The 13,776-nt window shown below is 42.7% G+C and overlaps 1 protein-coding gene across 1 annotated transcript; it reads right to left on the bottom strand.

Moving 5' to 3' along the window:
* Positions 1–3,189: 3,189 nt before the first annotated feature.
* Positions 3,190–12,801, bottom strand: drg1 (developmentally regulated GTP binding protein 1). Its single transcript, XM_079524270.1, has 9 exons — positions 12,603–12,801; positions 11,332–11,458; positions 11,016–11,191; positions 10,845–10,914; positions 9,567–9,736; positions 9,269–9,399; positions 4,016–4,183; positions 3,654–3,776; positions 3,190–3,446 (listed from the first exon to the last, which is right to left on the bottom strand). The coding sequence occupies exons 1-9, from the start codon at positions 12,639–12,641 to the stop codon at positions 3,347–3,349; spliced, it is 1,104 nt and encodes a 367-aa protein (XP_079380396.1). The 5' UTR covers positions 12,642–12,801; the 3' UTR covers positions 3,190–3,346.
* Positions 12,802–13,776: the final 975 nt, after the last annotated feature.

Below are 13,776 nucleotides of genomic sequence, written 5' to 3'. Positions count from 1 at the left end.
TTTCCTGCTTTACTGTCTGAGACCGTCCATGTCTTGGCTCTATACAGCAGTATTGATTCTAATACTGTAGCCACGAACAGCCGCTTCTTGAGGTCATATCTCATCTCAGATTTCCACGCTCTCTTCATCCTGCACAGGCGTACAATTTAAGGCATTCCAGGCAAGTGCCCTCCAGACCTTCAGATCCTATTCAAACAAGGCAGTCCAGGCACAGAGAGTGGTAGTTCCCTTCCTTTCTCTGTTATGTCCAAGACTAGGGCAATGTGCTGGGATGTACTCACTGACTTTTCCTCTGACCAGCATGAAACCCAGGGTCTCTTCACTACCACTGATTGCGAGTCTCAGGGCATGGTCCATGGCCACAATAAACAGAAAGGGGGCCAGGGTCACCCTGAACTCTTTAGTCTGGCCATCGAACTCAGAACCTTGGCTTTAGTCAAATACTGCTCTACAAAGCCAAAGTACAGTAACTACATTTTTGGGCATATTCACTTAAAGGTCAACTAGCCTTCATGGTTTACTTTGGGGTTAAACTAATTACCTAATCATGAACAGTATAGAGGGTATGCGCATGACATCATCATCATACCCGGAAGTTATGTGGAAACGCCTACTGAGTGGCAAAAACCTTGACAGCCCATACATCCAAACAGAAAAGTCCTATCTGATTGCATTAAACGACGTTAAAGGAGCATTCAGTGATTTGAGTGATTTGGAAAACCACCCAGTCCGCCCCGGTAACAAAATGTGCACATGCACGCTCTACAGTGGGGGGAAGTGCAACAGGCCAACAGCATGTGCACCATGGGCCGTCCCCACTCGATCATGATTGGAGGAAGGCCCCTCTCATCCTAATTGGATGAAGGCTTTGCCACCCGCCACCAAAACTGAAACTAGGGTTTTTTGACCCCACGGGCTCACTGGGGACAGGGAGGAACTCCTTATATGGTCAGCACACTCTATAGTAGGGAGGATTATCCAGAAAAAAGAGAAAATAAGTGATATTTAGATTAAGTCAAATCACTGAATATACCTTTAAAGGACATTAAACTCACTTTGCCAAGTCACTTGCCACTCGATTTCCCATTCACTATATGCATGCGCATACCCTCTATTAGTATGAACAGAATTAGTGCAATAATATCACTTAGGCCTATATACTGATAACCATCATAACCCCATTGAATGACAGGCCTATATACTGATAACCATCATAACCCCGTTGAATGACTGCCCAATTGAAACACTTTTTTCAGTTTGATTCTTTGCGTAGTTACTACTTTGGCTTTGTAGGACCGTATACCTCGCCGCTATCATTTGCACTAATGTTCTCAGGAACACCATAGTCCTGGATAATGTTCATGATGATACCCCGGTATATGGTATCAAAAGCTTTTTGAAGTCAATGAAGCTGAGGTTTGTTGTCCACTGACAGGTTCTGCCCCCTAAGATGATTCAGGATCCTCTGGTTAGCTGTCTTGGCAACTAGTGAGCTCATGCTGATGCACCGATAGTTGTCCATCTTGGTGAGATCACCTGACTTTGATACCGGATCAATGATCAAGCACCACACAGTGTAGGTAGCTTGCCAGACGTGTATGCTTGGTTGATAAAGCCCAGCACTTCCTCATTGGGCACAAAGTACGAGAACGTCGGATCGGGTGTCTAAAACAACAATTCTTGCCACACTTGAAGGTGTGGCAAGGCTCCTCCGTTGTCATCCATGCTGAATACCACATATATCATACAGTACTGTCTAATCTGTCACACACACACACACACACACACAATGATGTTTTTTTAGGGCACAAAAGCCAAATGCCAGGGCAGGAAAGCCATCAAATAAAACAATTATATGTCCACAAAAATATTGAATTTAATTGAATTCATACATTTTCTATCAACTATCAATGAAATAATTAACCCTACAACTAACCATAACTGAAAAGCTGCTTATTAAACAAAATCATGTATTGAATTTGGTACAAATTAGAAATTACAGTGCTCAGCTATTCAGATCACAGCATGGGTTCAGTGGTGTAAAGTACATTTACTCAAGTTTTTTTGTTTATTACTTTTAATTCTACTCCACTACATCTCAGAGAGATGTAGTGAAAACATTTACTAGTTATTTTGTACAACATACAATCGTTATGAATTCAGAATATCAACATACTGAAGTGTAAAAATCTGTATTGACAGGAAAGAGGCAGAAGAGAAAAAAGTAGTCAGCTGGGACAGAAGGCAAAACTGAGGGGCAGAAGGCAAAACGGCGGGGCCTCCATACAATTCCTGCCCTGCTACCTAAACTAGGTGCAGCCAGGATATATGACATAAATACAAATTATGTCAATTTGTCTGGTACGCAAAATAGTTCAATTTCATTCTAAAAGGATACAATAGTTAGGCTACTTACACAGTTCAAAATAAAACATATCCTCTCATCTTGTAAGGCCGTTTTTGTTATAAACTGGTAGGAATTCCAAACAAAACCAGCACTAGGCAGAGCTCTGAGAAACAGCATTACCCACTTGTGAAGGTCGCCATCTAGTGCTGCATATTAATAGCATTTCAAGTTCGTGTCAATGACACTAAAAACATGTTTATTCTGATGCCAGAATGTTAATCAGGGTTTTAATTCACCCACAGGCTGTCGTCAGATATTAAGACTCAAATTGACAAGTGACAAGCATCAATGACTCATTCATGGAAAAATATTTTAAAAAATCTAATATCAACCACTTTTAAATAGCCTTTTATAATCTGCAAATGTTGCTATTAAATACACTGTAAAGCTCAATTTCTATCATTACATCTGGAGATTACCGTCCAGGAATATGGGTTAACACATTTGGACATGAATGTACATGTGTTAAAAGACAAATGAAACCGTTTTGCAAGTTTTCTTTTATTGTACTGTTAAAGCTGAAATCTGGAATTTAACTTTAAATCAATCTGTATGATAGACTATACAATATAACTAGTACAATCTGCAATGGTTGTAGTTGGTCTCCCAACTCTTTGGTGGGTAGAACACCTACTGGTTGACAAGTAGTACTGCATGAAGCTCATAAGCAACATCTCCCCCGGCCAAACGGGAATTTCTTCTTTTAGCGGTTTGGTCGGCCACATAGGACATGAAACTTACGGATCACAGCTTTAAGTACTTAAGTAGATTTTTATTTATTAAAATGCCAATCGCATTATTTATTCGTTTTTCTTCCCACAAAAAACAAACAAACTGGGAACCACATGACAGTACTATTCTCAGGGATATGGTTGTGGATTTGGTAATTGTACATGACACCTTTTTAATAAGCAGGCCATGCAAAGAGCAGCTCTTCGTTTATTTCTTCACCAGCTGGATAACATCCTCATCTTCCATGACATGGTCTTTGCCCACTTTTTGTGGGTTGTGTTTCACAGATGCACCCCACACTAGTGCACTGTAAGGAAAGGAAAGAATATTAATTGGTATCTGCTAGTAGTAGTATGGTTTAGTTGTATTTCACACTTTACTATATTATATACTTAAACAAAATAATATTGAATCTAGGTCTGGTATTTTATATGAATCCAATATATAAAGACTCGCGAGGGAATAGCTTTTAAATAGTACAAAAACAAAATGTATGAAAAGCAACGACACTCACTATTTGAATTCTTTGAGGAGATTTTTGTGAATCTTGTTGCAAAAGTCTTCCACAGCTGTATATTCATCAGGGAGTACAACTGGAGATGTGTAGTCCGGAAGCTGACCTTTGGGTTTGGTGTAACTGGAAAAGAACACACATACATCACTGTACTATTTTACTGTGCCGATTACCTAATCCTAAACAAAACAAACCAAAGTGTCTCGGATTGTGTATTGTGCATCAAAAATAATTCCTTGTTCTGCATAATTAACAGGACTCAAACACTTTAATTAAAGCTACAATCCAGAACTTACTTCAATGAATACAACATTAATTTAACCAATCTGTTAAATTGTGATTGTTGGCTACACCATACTTACATGCGCACTAGCTTTAGGTAGTCCCACATCTTCTCCAGCAGATCATCAAAGTTCCAGCGAGAGTGGGCCGAGATGGGCACACAGTGGGGAACCTTGTAGATGATGTCAAGCTCCTCAATGGAAATCTGGTCAATTTTGTTGAGCACATAAATGCATGGGATGTAGACCCTGTTGGACAAAAAGGCAAAGTGTGTGAGCCAAGCGATTACACACAATGAGTGCATTTCAAATCCTATACCCGTTAAACATATTCAATTCATTCAACAAAGAAAACAAATGGGTACACCGCCAAACAATAATTAATACATATCAAATTCTACACTCCCTTTATCCCTTATGCTATTTACTAGAAACAACCACCTTTTCGTAAATTGACTTACAGTAATTGTACATTTGTAATTAGTCAAACACATGCCATGCTGGATGTTCACTTTGTTTAAATGCTTGCTTAGTAATGAGTAAAGTATGCACTCTTAGTTTATTTTTAGGGCTTTTTTATGAGCTTTTATTTTAGACGAGAGAGTAGGGTAGTGACATGGAGCAAATGGTCCGGCCAGCGGGTAATAAAACGGGGGAGTCGCTGTCAGGCATAAGAGCCCATGTGGTATGCAGCCTAACCATTCAGCTCTCATGTCGCCCCAAGAGTATGCATTTTCTGATATCAGCTGGACTTCAGTCCATTAGAGAGGCATGCCATTTACGAAAAAGGTCACTTGTAGTGTAGATTGTGAGATGTCTGTTGCTTGCATTAGCCATTAGTAAACTAACCACAAATGCATGTACGTAACTGTGATGCCCCACACATAGATACACAGACTGTGAAGTGGTCAGGGAGTACCTGCCTAATTATCTCCCTATAGGTGAGCCTGGGTGGGGCATTCCATTCCATCTGGATTGCTCATTGGAGAGCACCTGGGCCCGGTGCCTCTATAAAAGCAATCCCCCTGCCATTCCCACAGAGAGATCCAGAAGAGGCAGACCTGCTGTCTGTGCCTCCACTGCCTGCTTGCCTCCATGCCCTTATAGAACTATGTTTACCTTATTCTTTCCATCCACACACACACACACCACACCATGTGCCACACATCCATCACCACCACACCACTGATTGCTGACTCCACACCTCATAGGATCCGTTGCCTGGTTATGTTGTACTCCAAGTTTTATGTATAGGCCTACTTGTTAATAAATACAGTTTCTTATACTGTTGCGCTGTCTCCTGTCTCCCAATCGTTGCCATAGCATGAGCCAGCTATGACATATGGGGGCTCGGTCCAGAAGTGAGTATTAAACTTTCAAACTTGGATTTTCAGTTTGAGTTTTGGTTATCTAGTAGCGGCTACTAGAGCCTATTGGTTGTGCGCGCACGGTTTTGACAGCCGTTCTGAAGTAAATTGGGGGTTTCCCCCGTGGCGTACGGGAGATTGGGGCCAATCAGAGCCGAGGGTTGGGAAGCCTGGCTCAGGATTCCCTTTTTTGTCTTTTGTGACACGGATTTCAAATTGTTTGGGGCAGGCGGGTGCGGTCTTTTGTTTGACTCTCCGTGGCCGCTGTTATTTTGTTTCCGTTGTTTGGTTTCACGTTGAGCATGGAGTTATTTGGATAAATCGGATACGTTTTGTGACACATCGAGGGTAAGTTACTGAGTATTCAAACAAATATAGGAGCTACTGCATTGTCCCATGTGAGGCTTAGCCACGTAGTTTCTTTAAACTTTCGTGGGTTTGTTATTTTTCTTATAGTGTTGGGGGAACGCAGTAGTAGCAGTTGTCTCGGGAGCACAGTACGTGGCTGACGGCGCAATTTTTAATTAGTTGCGTTTGTCCCCATCGTATAACCAGTGCATCAGTACCCCTGCCGAACCCCATGAAGAGCTAGGGTTGAGGTAGATAAGATTTGGTTAGGCAGATAGGGGACGCTCCTTTTGTTTGGGGTTACTCTGTGTAAAGTTACATCGCTGTGTTATTTAATCTGTGTCTATTTATCCAAACGTTGTACATGATGGCTGAAATTGGTGAATTTGTGGCGTCGCCGTCAGTTGAGTTGTTAAATGACTGTACAAAGGAACAGTTATTCGAAATCGCTGATCACTATCACATTGACATTGGGGACAGGAGACGCAAATTGCATACTCTAAAGTTAATATTAATGGCCAATTTAGAAGACTCAGATGTTTTGCCGTCGGAGCCTGAGGAAAAAGAGGGAGGTGGTGCGGCTGCTCATGGGCTACTGCCTATTCAAAGTTTAAAGGCAAATCCGGGTTTTTCATTTGAACAGCAAAAGGAGCTTATGCTTATCCAAATGGAGACGGAGAGAGCTAAAGCTGAGCAAGAAAAAGGGAGACTTGAAACTGAGAGAATGAGAGTTGACTTGCAGAGGGAGAAGTTGGAGCTTGTTAAAGAGGGGAAAATGGATCAGACGTTTTTGGACAGTGGAGGGAGAGCCTCTAATTCAGAAAACAGGCAGTTTGATTTGGTGGGTAATTTGAGGTTGATGCCAAAATTCAATGAGAGGGAACCTGAAACTTTTTTTTCACTGTTTGAAAGACTGGCAGACTCGAGAGGTTGGCCTGATGCAGACCGGACTGTGATGCTGCAGTGTGTTCTTACGGGGAGGGCGCAGGAGGCTTATTCAGCGTTATCAGTAACTGATTGTTTAAGCTATGCAACTGTTAAGTCTGCTATCCTTAAGGCGTATGAGATGATACCTGAAAGTTATCGTCAGCGCTTTAGGAATAACAGAAAAGGTGACGAACAGTCATATTTGGAATTCTCGCGGGGATCTGTGATTAACTTTAACCGCTGGCGTATGACTGCAGGGGGGGACACATGCGAGGGGTTGTGTGATTTGTTGCTGCTAGAGCAGTTTATAAATGCAATTCCGAGTCAGATAGCAACTTATCTCACGGAGCAGCAGGTTAAAACTGTAGCAGAAGCTGCCGCTTTGGCTGATCAGTACGTGTTGACGCACCGAGACTGGGAACCACGGGGTGCCCAAATTACGCACCGGGGGAACATTGAATCCAGCCATGGGGACGGTGGTCGCAGCGCACCCTTCAAGGGAAATGTTAACACTGAGGACGGGAAAAGTTGGGCTGCTCGTGACGGTGACAAAACATGTCACTATTGTGGCAAGAGAGGTCACATTAAACCATACTGTTACGCATGGAAACAAAGAGAAACAACAGAGGTGAAGTCAGCTGCGGCTTGTGCGCCGGTGTCATATGTGAGGTCGGTAAGTAATTTACATGAGAGCGGGAGTAGTCTCGGCGGTGTAGATGAGGCGTATCGACCGTTTGTGGAAAGGGGGTTTATCTCTTGTGGGCTCACAGGAGAAAGTGCCTGTGACAATTCTGAGAGACACGGCGGCGCAGGGCACGTATGTTCTTGACTCAGTCCTACCATTCTCTTCACAGTCGGCTACAGGGCGTGTCATGTTGAGCCGTGGTATGGGCATGTCCACAATCCCTTCTCCTATACACAAGCTAGATCTTGAGTGTGGTCTGGTTCAGGGCGAGGTGGAAGTGGCGTTGCGCACGGCGTTACCTGTGGCTGGGGTTGATGTTCTCCTGGGTAACATGCATGCTGGGGGGAGCGTGTGGGGAAATGTGTCATCACCAGTACTGTTAAATCGGGCGGGTTCTCCTGAGCCTACCAAAGATGTCATTGTAAATTCTAAAGTGAAAATTAAGCATTCATTTGGTCGACGGGCTGAACGTCGGGAGTTCAGACCCGGCGAACATGTGTTGGCTCTTTTGCCTTTCCAAGCGAGGCTCATGGGGCCATACACTGTTGTCGAGCGTGTGTCTAAAGTCGGCTACATAATTTCCACTCCTAATCTACGCAAAGCAAGTCAGTTGTGTCATGTAAACCTGTTAAGGCCTTGCTATGGTCGTCAGTCAGTCACCATGTGTCCTTCTGCTCAGTCAATGGCAGTGACTGAGTAGAGGACAAACTATTTGGTGTCGAGATTTGTCTGGGTGCTTCTGTATGATGGTTCTCTAATACTTGATGTCCTCTGTTTTTTTTAGTGCACCTGGGGTTGTGACCCCTGGCCTGTCCTGCTCCCTGGTGGCCGTATTGCTATAGCTAAAACACCAGATCCAGCCATTGAGGGGGGAGGAGAGTCCAGGGTGTTGCAGGGCCAGGGTGCTGAGTGTTATTGCACTCTAGGGTTAAAAGTATCTAAAGTATTTTAAAATGTAGGAAAACCATGGTAAAAGCTAATGTTAACATTATGTACATTTAATTGATATAAAGTGCACTTCATTGATTATGTTTTGTTTATATGTTTGATTAACTTGTAGTTAATTAATTCCATGTTAAGTGGGGAGCCGTGGGTCCTAGTGGGACCACGACTTTAAGGGGGGGGGGGTGTGATGCCCCACACATAGATACACAGACTGTGAAGTGGTCAGGGAGTACCTGCCTAATTATCTCCCTATAGGTGAGCCTGGGTGGGGCATTCCATTCCATCTGGATTGCTCATTGGAGAGCACCTGGGCCCGGTGCCTCTATAAAAGCAATCCCCCTGCCATTCCCACAGAGAGATCCAGAAGAGGCAGACCTGCTGTCTGTGCCTCCACTGCCTGCTTGCCTCCATGCCCTTATAGAACTATGTTTACCTTATTCTTTCCATCCACACACACACACACACCACACCATGTGCCACACATCCATCACCACCACACCACTGATTGCTGACTCCACACCTCATAGGATCCGTTGCCTGGTTATGTTGTACTCCAAGTTGTATGTATAGGCCTACTTGTTAATAAATACAGTTTCTTATACTGTTGCGCTGTCTCCTGTCTCCCAATCGTTGCCATAGCATGAGCCAGCTATGACAGTAACTCACACACCACATGTGCTGAATGAAATAAACAATAGGCAGAGCTCAGGTGACATACAGCAGGGTTCCCAAATAATGGCACATGCTATCCCGGTTGTAATGAGTTAAAGTAAGTCAAACAAATTTCAAAGTATTAATAAAAATCACACCCGTGTGAACTGAGTGGTGCAACTCCATTTAAAAAAACTATTTTTTAACTCAATGGTTGCCAAGGACTTATTTTTCATGATGTCCTGGAGCGCCAAGGAAAAAAAAAGTATATAACAAAAAAAATGTATATAATATGGTGGCGGTCTGGGACTTTTGGCACCCCCTGGTGGCGGTGAATGAGTTTTAAATGGGGCTCAAGTGGATAGGTCATTCATAATGTATTCTTAGTCTGGGTCCGGGAAGGCTGCATACCTGTTCCCTTCCACACAATCAATGAGGTCATCAGCTGTAGAATCGCTGCGAAGAGTGATATCAGCATTGTGGATCTTGTATTCTGCCAGGATGGACTTCACCGTTTCAGCATCAAGCTCACTCTGTGCACACTAAACATTGAAGACAAGAAGTGATGTTGTAAGCTCGTAGATCTACTATTTTCAGCACGAGACACTGGTGCACAACAACGCAAAAAAAATAATCAGGCTTTAAGAGTGTCAAAGAGAAAACATGTGAATGAGTTCAATTATGATCTGTAGTGCTGAGTCAGGCGTACTGTGGCCGTGAAGTTGATGCCTCCTTTGTCCTTTTTCTTGTAGCCAATGTTGGGAGGATGCTTGTTGAGTCGGATGCCAAAGCCTTCCAACTCATGTTCTATTAGCTTCTTATGACCAAGAGGCTTTAGGACATCGAGCACAATTAGGATTAAATTGCAGGTTCGAGCCACTGAGGGAGAGAAGGGGAGACAGTAACACCACTTGTTAAAAATGATTTAGTCCATAGTGCTGACAACATCCAAGAGTTGACTTTCACCCTACGTTTTAACAGCGGGCGACAAAAATGTCCTAGTGGGCGTTCTATTGCTGCAAACAAATGCCATATTCGAAGGAATATTCAAATATAAAAAGTGTAAGAATAATCGACTATTAGAAAAATGGTTCGGAAAGGTTCGGGAAAGAAAATATAAAACATGGCGTGCGAGTTCTCGCGAGACTCTGAGCCATGCAACGTTAAACGGCGGCTGGTCTTGCGAGATCATCAGTCAGGGGCAGAAGGCAACAGAAGTCTCCCCTCAAGCTTTACTTAATCGTACAACGGTGCCGTGGGTAAACGCGAGTGACTTAAAAGTCCACTAGGACAATGCATCGTTGATGCAACGTGTTGTGAGCTTGTAGATCAGTTATGTTTGCCACGCGACACCGGCATACAATGAAGAATAAATCAGCTGCCTGCCTGCATGCCTCGCTGCCTGCCTTGCCTGTTAACACAGACACGTGTCACAAACATGCCTCTGAGCAGAGTTATATAAGCCTCGGAGTCTGTAGACTTTTGTCTTTAAGTTGCTCTGTATTAGAAAGTACACACGTTTAATCACACAATGTTACTTAAATTGATTACAAAAATGTTAACAGGTCAAGTTGAAATGTGATTAATTTGGTAGTGAACTAAGTGAAGGCAGAGAGCTTACAGTGACACATTTATCTTGTAGCCTACCATAATTTGATTTAAAACAAAAATCAGAGCATTGGTTATTTCCTGTTTCATGTCAAGGTAAGGATTGTTCCAACTTCTATCACAGGACAATGAGCACAGCGTTGGAGCGATGAGTCTCTGTTCCAGAGAATAAGTCCCGGGCTTGTATCTAAACTAAACCATTACAAAAATTAGGCTATAAGATAAGTATGAATCATTCATTTGATCTCGCAAGAGAGCGCATCTCTCAGCACCAACCGCGGCATATAGAGAAAGAGTTTTACTGCCTATTACACTACAATATTTTCTATTACATTCGAAGTTCGATAGGTTCGAATGAGTATCAGTTGATGTTACTCACCGGCAATGACCTGTCGCCCTCTGCCCTTGCCATCCTTGGCCCCTTCAATGATTCCTGGGAGATCCAGGAGCTAAGAAAACAAATGAACGATTAACGAAATGAAGTAAATCCTCACAAAAACATGGGCAATTTATAGCTTATCGTTTTAAATGTGCCAACAGACGATTGTACCTGAATTTTGGCACCTTTGTAGCGAATAACTCCAGGCACAGTTGTAAGGGTGGTGAATTCGTAAGCTGCAACCTCAGAGTACACACCTGCCAGATTGCTCAACAGGGTGGACTTGCCCACTGAAGGGAACCCGACAAACCCAATACGGGCATCCCCTGTTTTTGCCACATCGAAACCTACATGTAGATAGAAAGGAAAGATAACTCACAATAAGAAGTCAATGCTACCGACTGAGTGCTCAACACTCGTATGTTAGGGAACAGGGACAAGCCCCAATACACTATGTAAAAAATAATAAAACGGTTAATGGTCTCACCCTCTCCAGGTCCACCGGCACCACTGCCTCCTTTTGGTGTGATGAGTTCTCTTCTCAGTTTAGCGAGACGTGCTTTGAGGAGACCCAGGTGATGGGCTGTGGCCTTGTTCTTTTGCGTCCTGGCCATCTACCAATGAGAATGAAATAGATTAGCTCTCTGATCATCGTTCCACAGGGAAAACAAGTCGGTTTTTTAATCATTTGGAAATTACAAGAGCTGATATTATCTATCAAATGTATGTTTACCCGATACTAGGGATGTAAATAGTTAATTGTTTATCGATTACATGCTGTTAAGAAATTAGTCAATTAAACGTAACCGTTAATAATTCATCGTAATTAATTGAAAAGTCTGTGGTTCTATCAATGGGTGGTTTTCTGTGAATGTAACGCTGTCTGTGGCCGAGGAACGAACATACATACAAAGATGCCATTGCCTGGCCTTGTATCGTCAATGGTCAAATACATTTTTGATTAAGAACTTTCGTATTATTTTCTGAGATAGTCTGTTTTCACGATTTGATGTGTGACAACTGACAAAGTAGGCCTGGGTATATAGGGTTTAAGAGGTTATTAATCCAAATGTAACTGTCACATATGCTAGCATGATCATTAAGACAGTTTGAATGAGAGGAAATTGGTATGGCTAAAAGCTACGTCAGTCATACCAACGTTAGTCTATGACAGGTAGTCTTTCTCCTACAGCTGTCAACGAAAATATGGGTGGGCATTATCAGCTAGTTTGGTTTTAGTCAGAGCCTTAGATATAGACATCTAACCAGAGACAGAAAAAGCTTGGTTGGTTGACTCAGATGTAGACTGGGATAAATTCACTTTAGCAGGTTCAAGATCCGGTCTAGAACGGATACGGAAACGGTGCAATAATGTGTGTGAGTGTAAATGACCGGATATGGTAGGCCAAGGCGGGCCTTTGGACCGGATCCGATATGAAGCACTCAAAGGCAAAGCACTAAGCAGGCTTTCCACAGGTACTGCGGAAAGCCTAGCGGTGAGGATGCGAGGTTAACTCAGACGACAACACAGTACAATGTGTAATGTAACTGTCAACGACAAAATTACCACAATAAGAGAATGTGTGTCTACTTTATTTAATGTAACAGACAGGGTTAGAGAGCAGTAATGTTACTGAAATACGTACCAGGCCTCGCGAGCAGGCAGTGGTTGGTTAGGCTAATCCTAGCTAGCAGTCATGGCTAAAAAGTTAACGTGTCTGATTCGTTTTAAGTTTTACAGTTTGGAACTTTACTTACCTCACTTTCGATCTCTGCTATTTTGGCGAGTAGACTCATGTTGAGACTGTAATGTAAGTCGTAAGACCGACTTCACCTATGGAAATATATTAATGTACAGTGTACACATGGAAGGCAGCTGTCCACCAGCATGCACACATCAGCCACCGGTCCGCCACAGCACCAAGAGCAGTGTTGCCAGATTGCGTGAGAAAAATAAGCAACCATCATGTCTATAAGCCCAAAAGAAGCGAGCACTTCGCCCTTTAATAAACATTTAAATTACGTAGGCTATTTTCCAAAAAATCTTGAAGAATTTTTGAAAAATGTGGAATATTCTATGAACAACAAAAATCTTGTTAGGGGGGTTCCTGGCATAACATGTTTTCAGATGGAGGGCCGCAGACAAATATATATTAATTTGGGGGTCCTTCGTCCTTGACTTGTGAGATGAAAATGTAAGCCTGGTATAAACACAAATTAAAAAAATGGTTTGATCAAAATAAACTTTCACTTATCTAAAAAAAAACAAATACATGGTCTTCGGCAAACAAAAAACATTGATGAATTGATTGATTGATTGAAGAATTTATTAACAGTTTGCAGAATTACAGTACATTTCAAGCACAAACTCAATACAAAGGCTGTTAACTGTGAGTGGACGACCCAATTAAGCATTACACTTGTTTCCAATAGGGTCCACCATGTTCAAATCATCAAAACATTTAGAGACGTACAAATAGACACTTCTATAGACAGAACAGGAATTCATCATAAAGGAGGTAAAAAGGGAAAAGAAATATATACAGTGAGGGAAAAAAGGGGGGGGGGGGCGGTGGGGGGGGATTCAGATTTTACGGGGGCCAGTTTCGAATTGCAGCCATCCGTAGGTGCCCTTTGAGAGCGGTTTTGAAGGAGTCAAGGGATTCGAATGTCTTAATGACAGTTGGTAGGGCGTTCCACATTTTGGTGGCATAGGAGCGAAAAGAATTTAGTCCCTTGTTTGTGCCGAATCTGGGTTGTACATGGTTCGTTGCACTCCCTCTGGTGTTGTGGGTGTGGACTTCGTTAACATTAAGGAAGTATCTAGACAGGTACATGGGTATCTTGGTGGTGTATCGAATCTTGTGGACCAGACCCATTGCAAGATGCTGTACTCTGTCGTCGACCCTAAGCCATTCCAGCCTGTCGAAGT

The sequence above is a fragment of the Electrona antarctica genome (assembly GCF_951216825.1).
Source record: "Electrona antarctica genome assembly, chromosome: 16".
NCBI classification, from domain to species: domain Eukaryota; kingdom Metazoa; phylum Chordata; class Actinopteri; order Myctophiformes; family Myctophidae; genus Electrona; species Electrona antarctica.
Note: the sequence above shows the minus strand (reverse complement) of the source record. Positions and strands in the feature narration are given on the sequence as shown.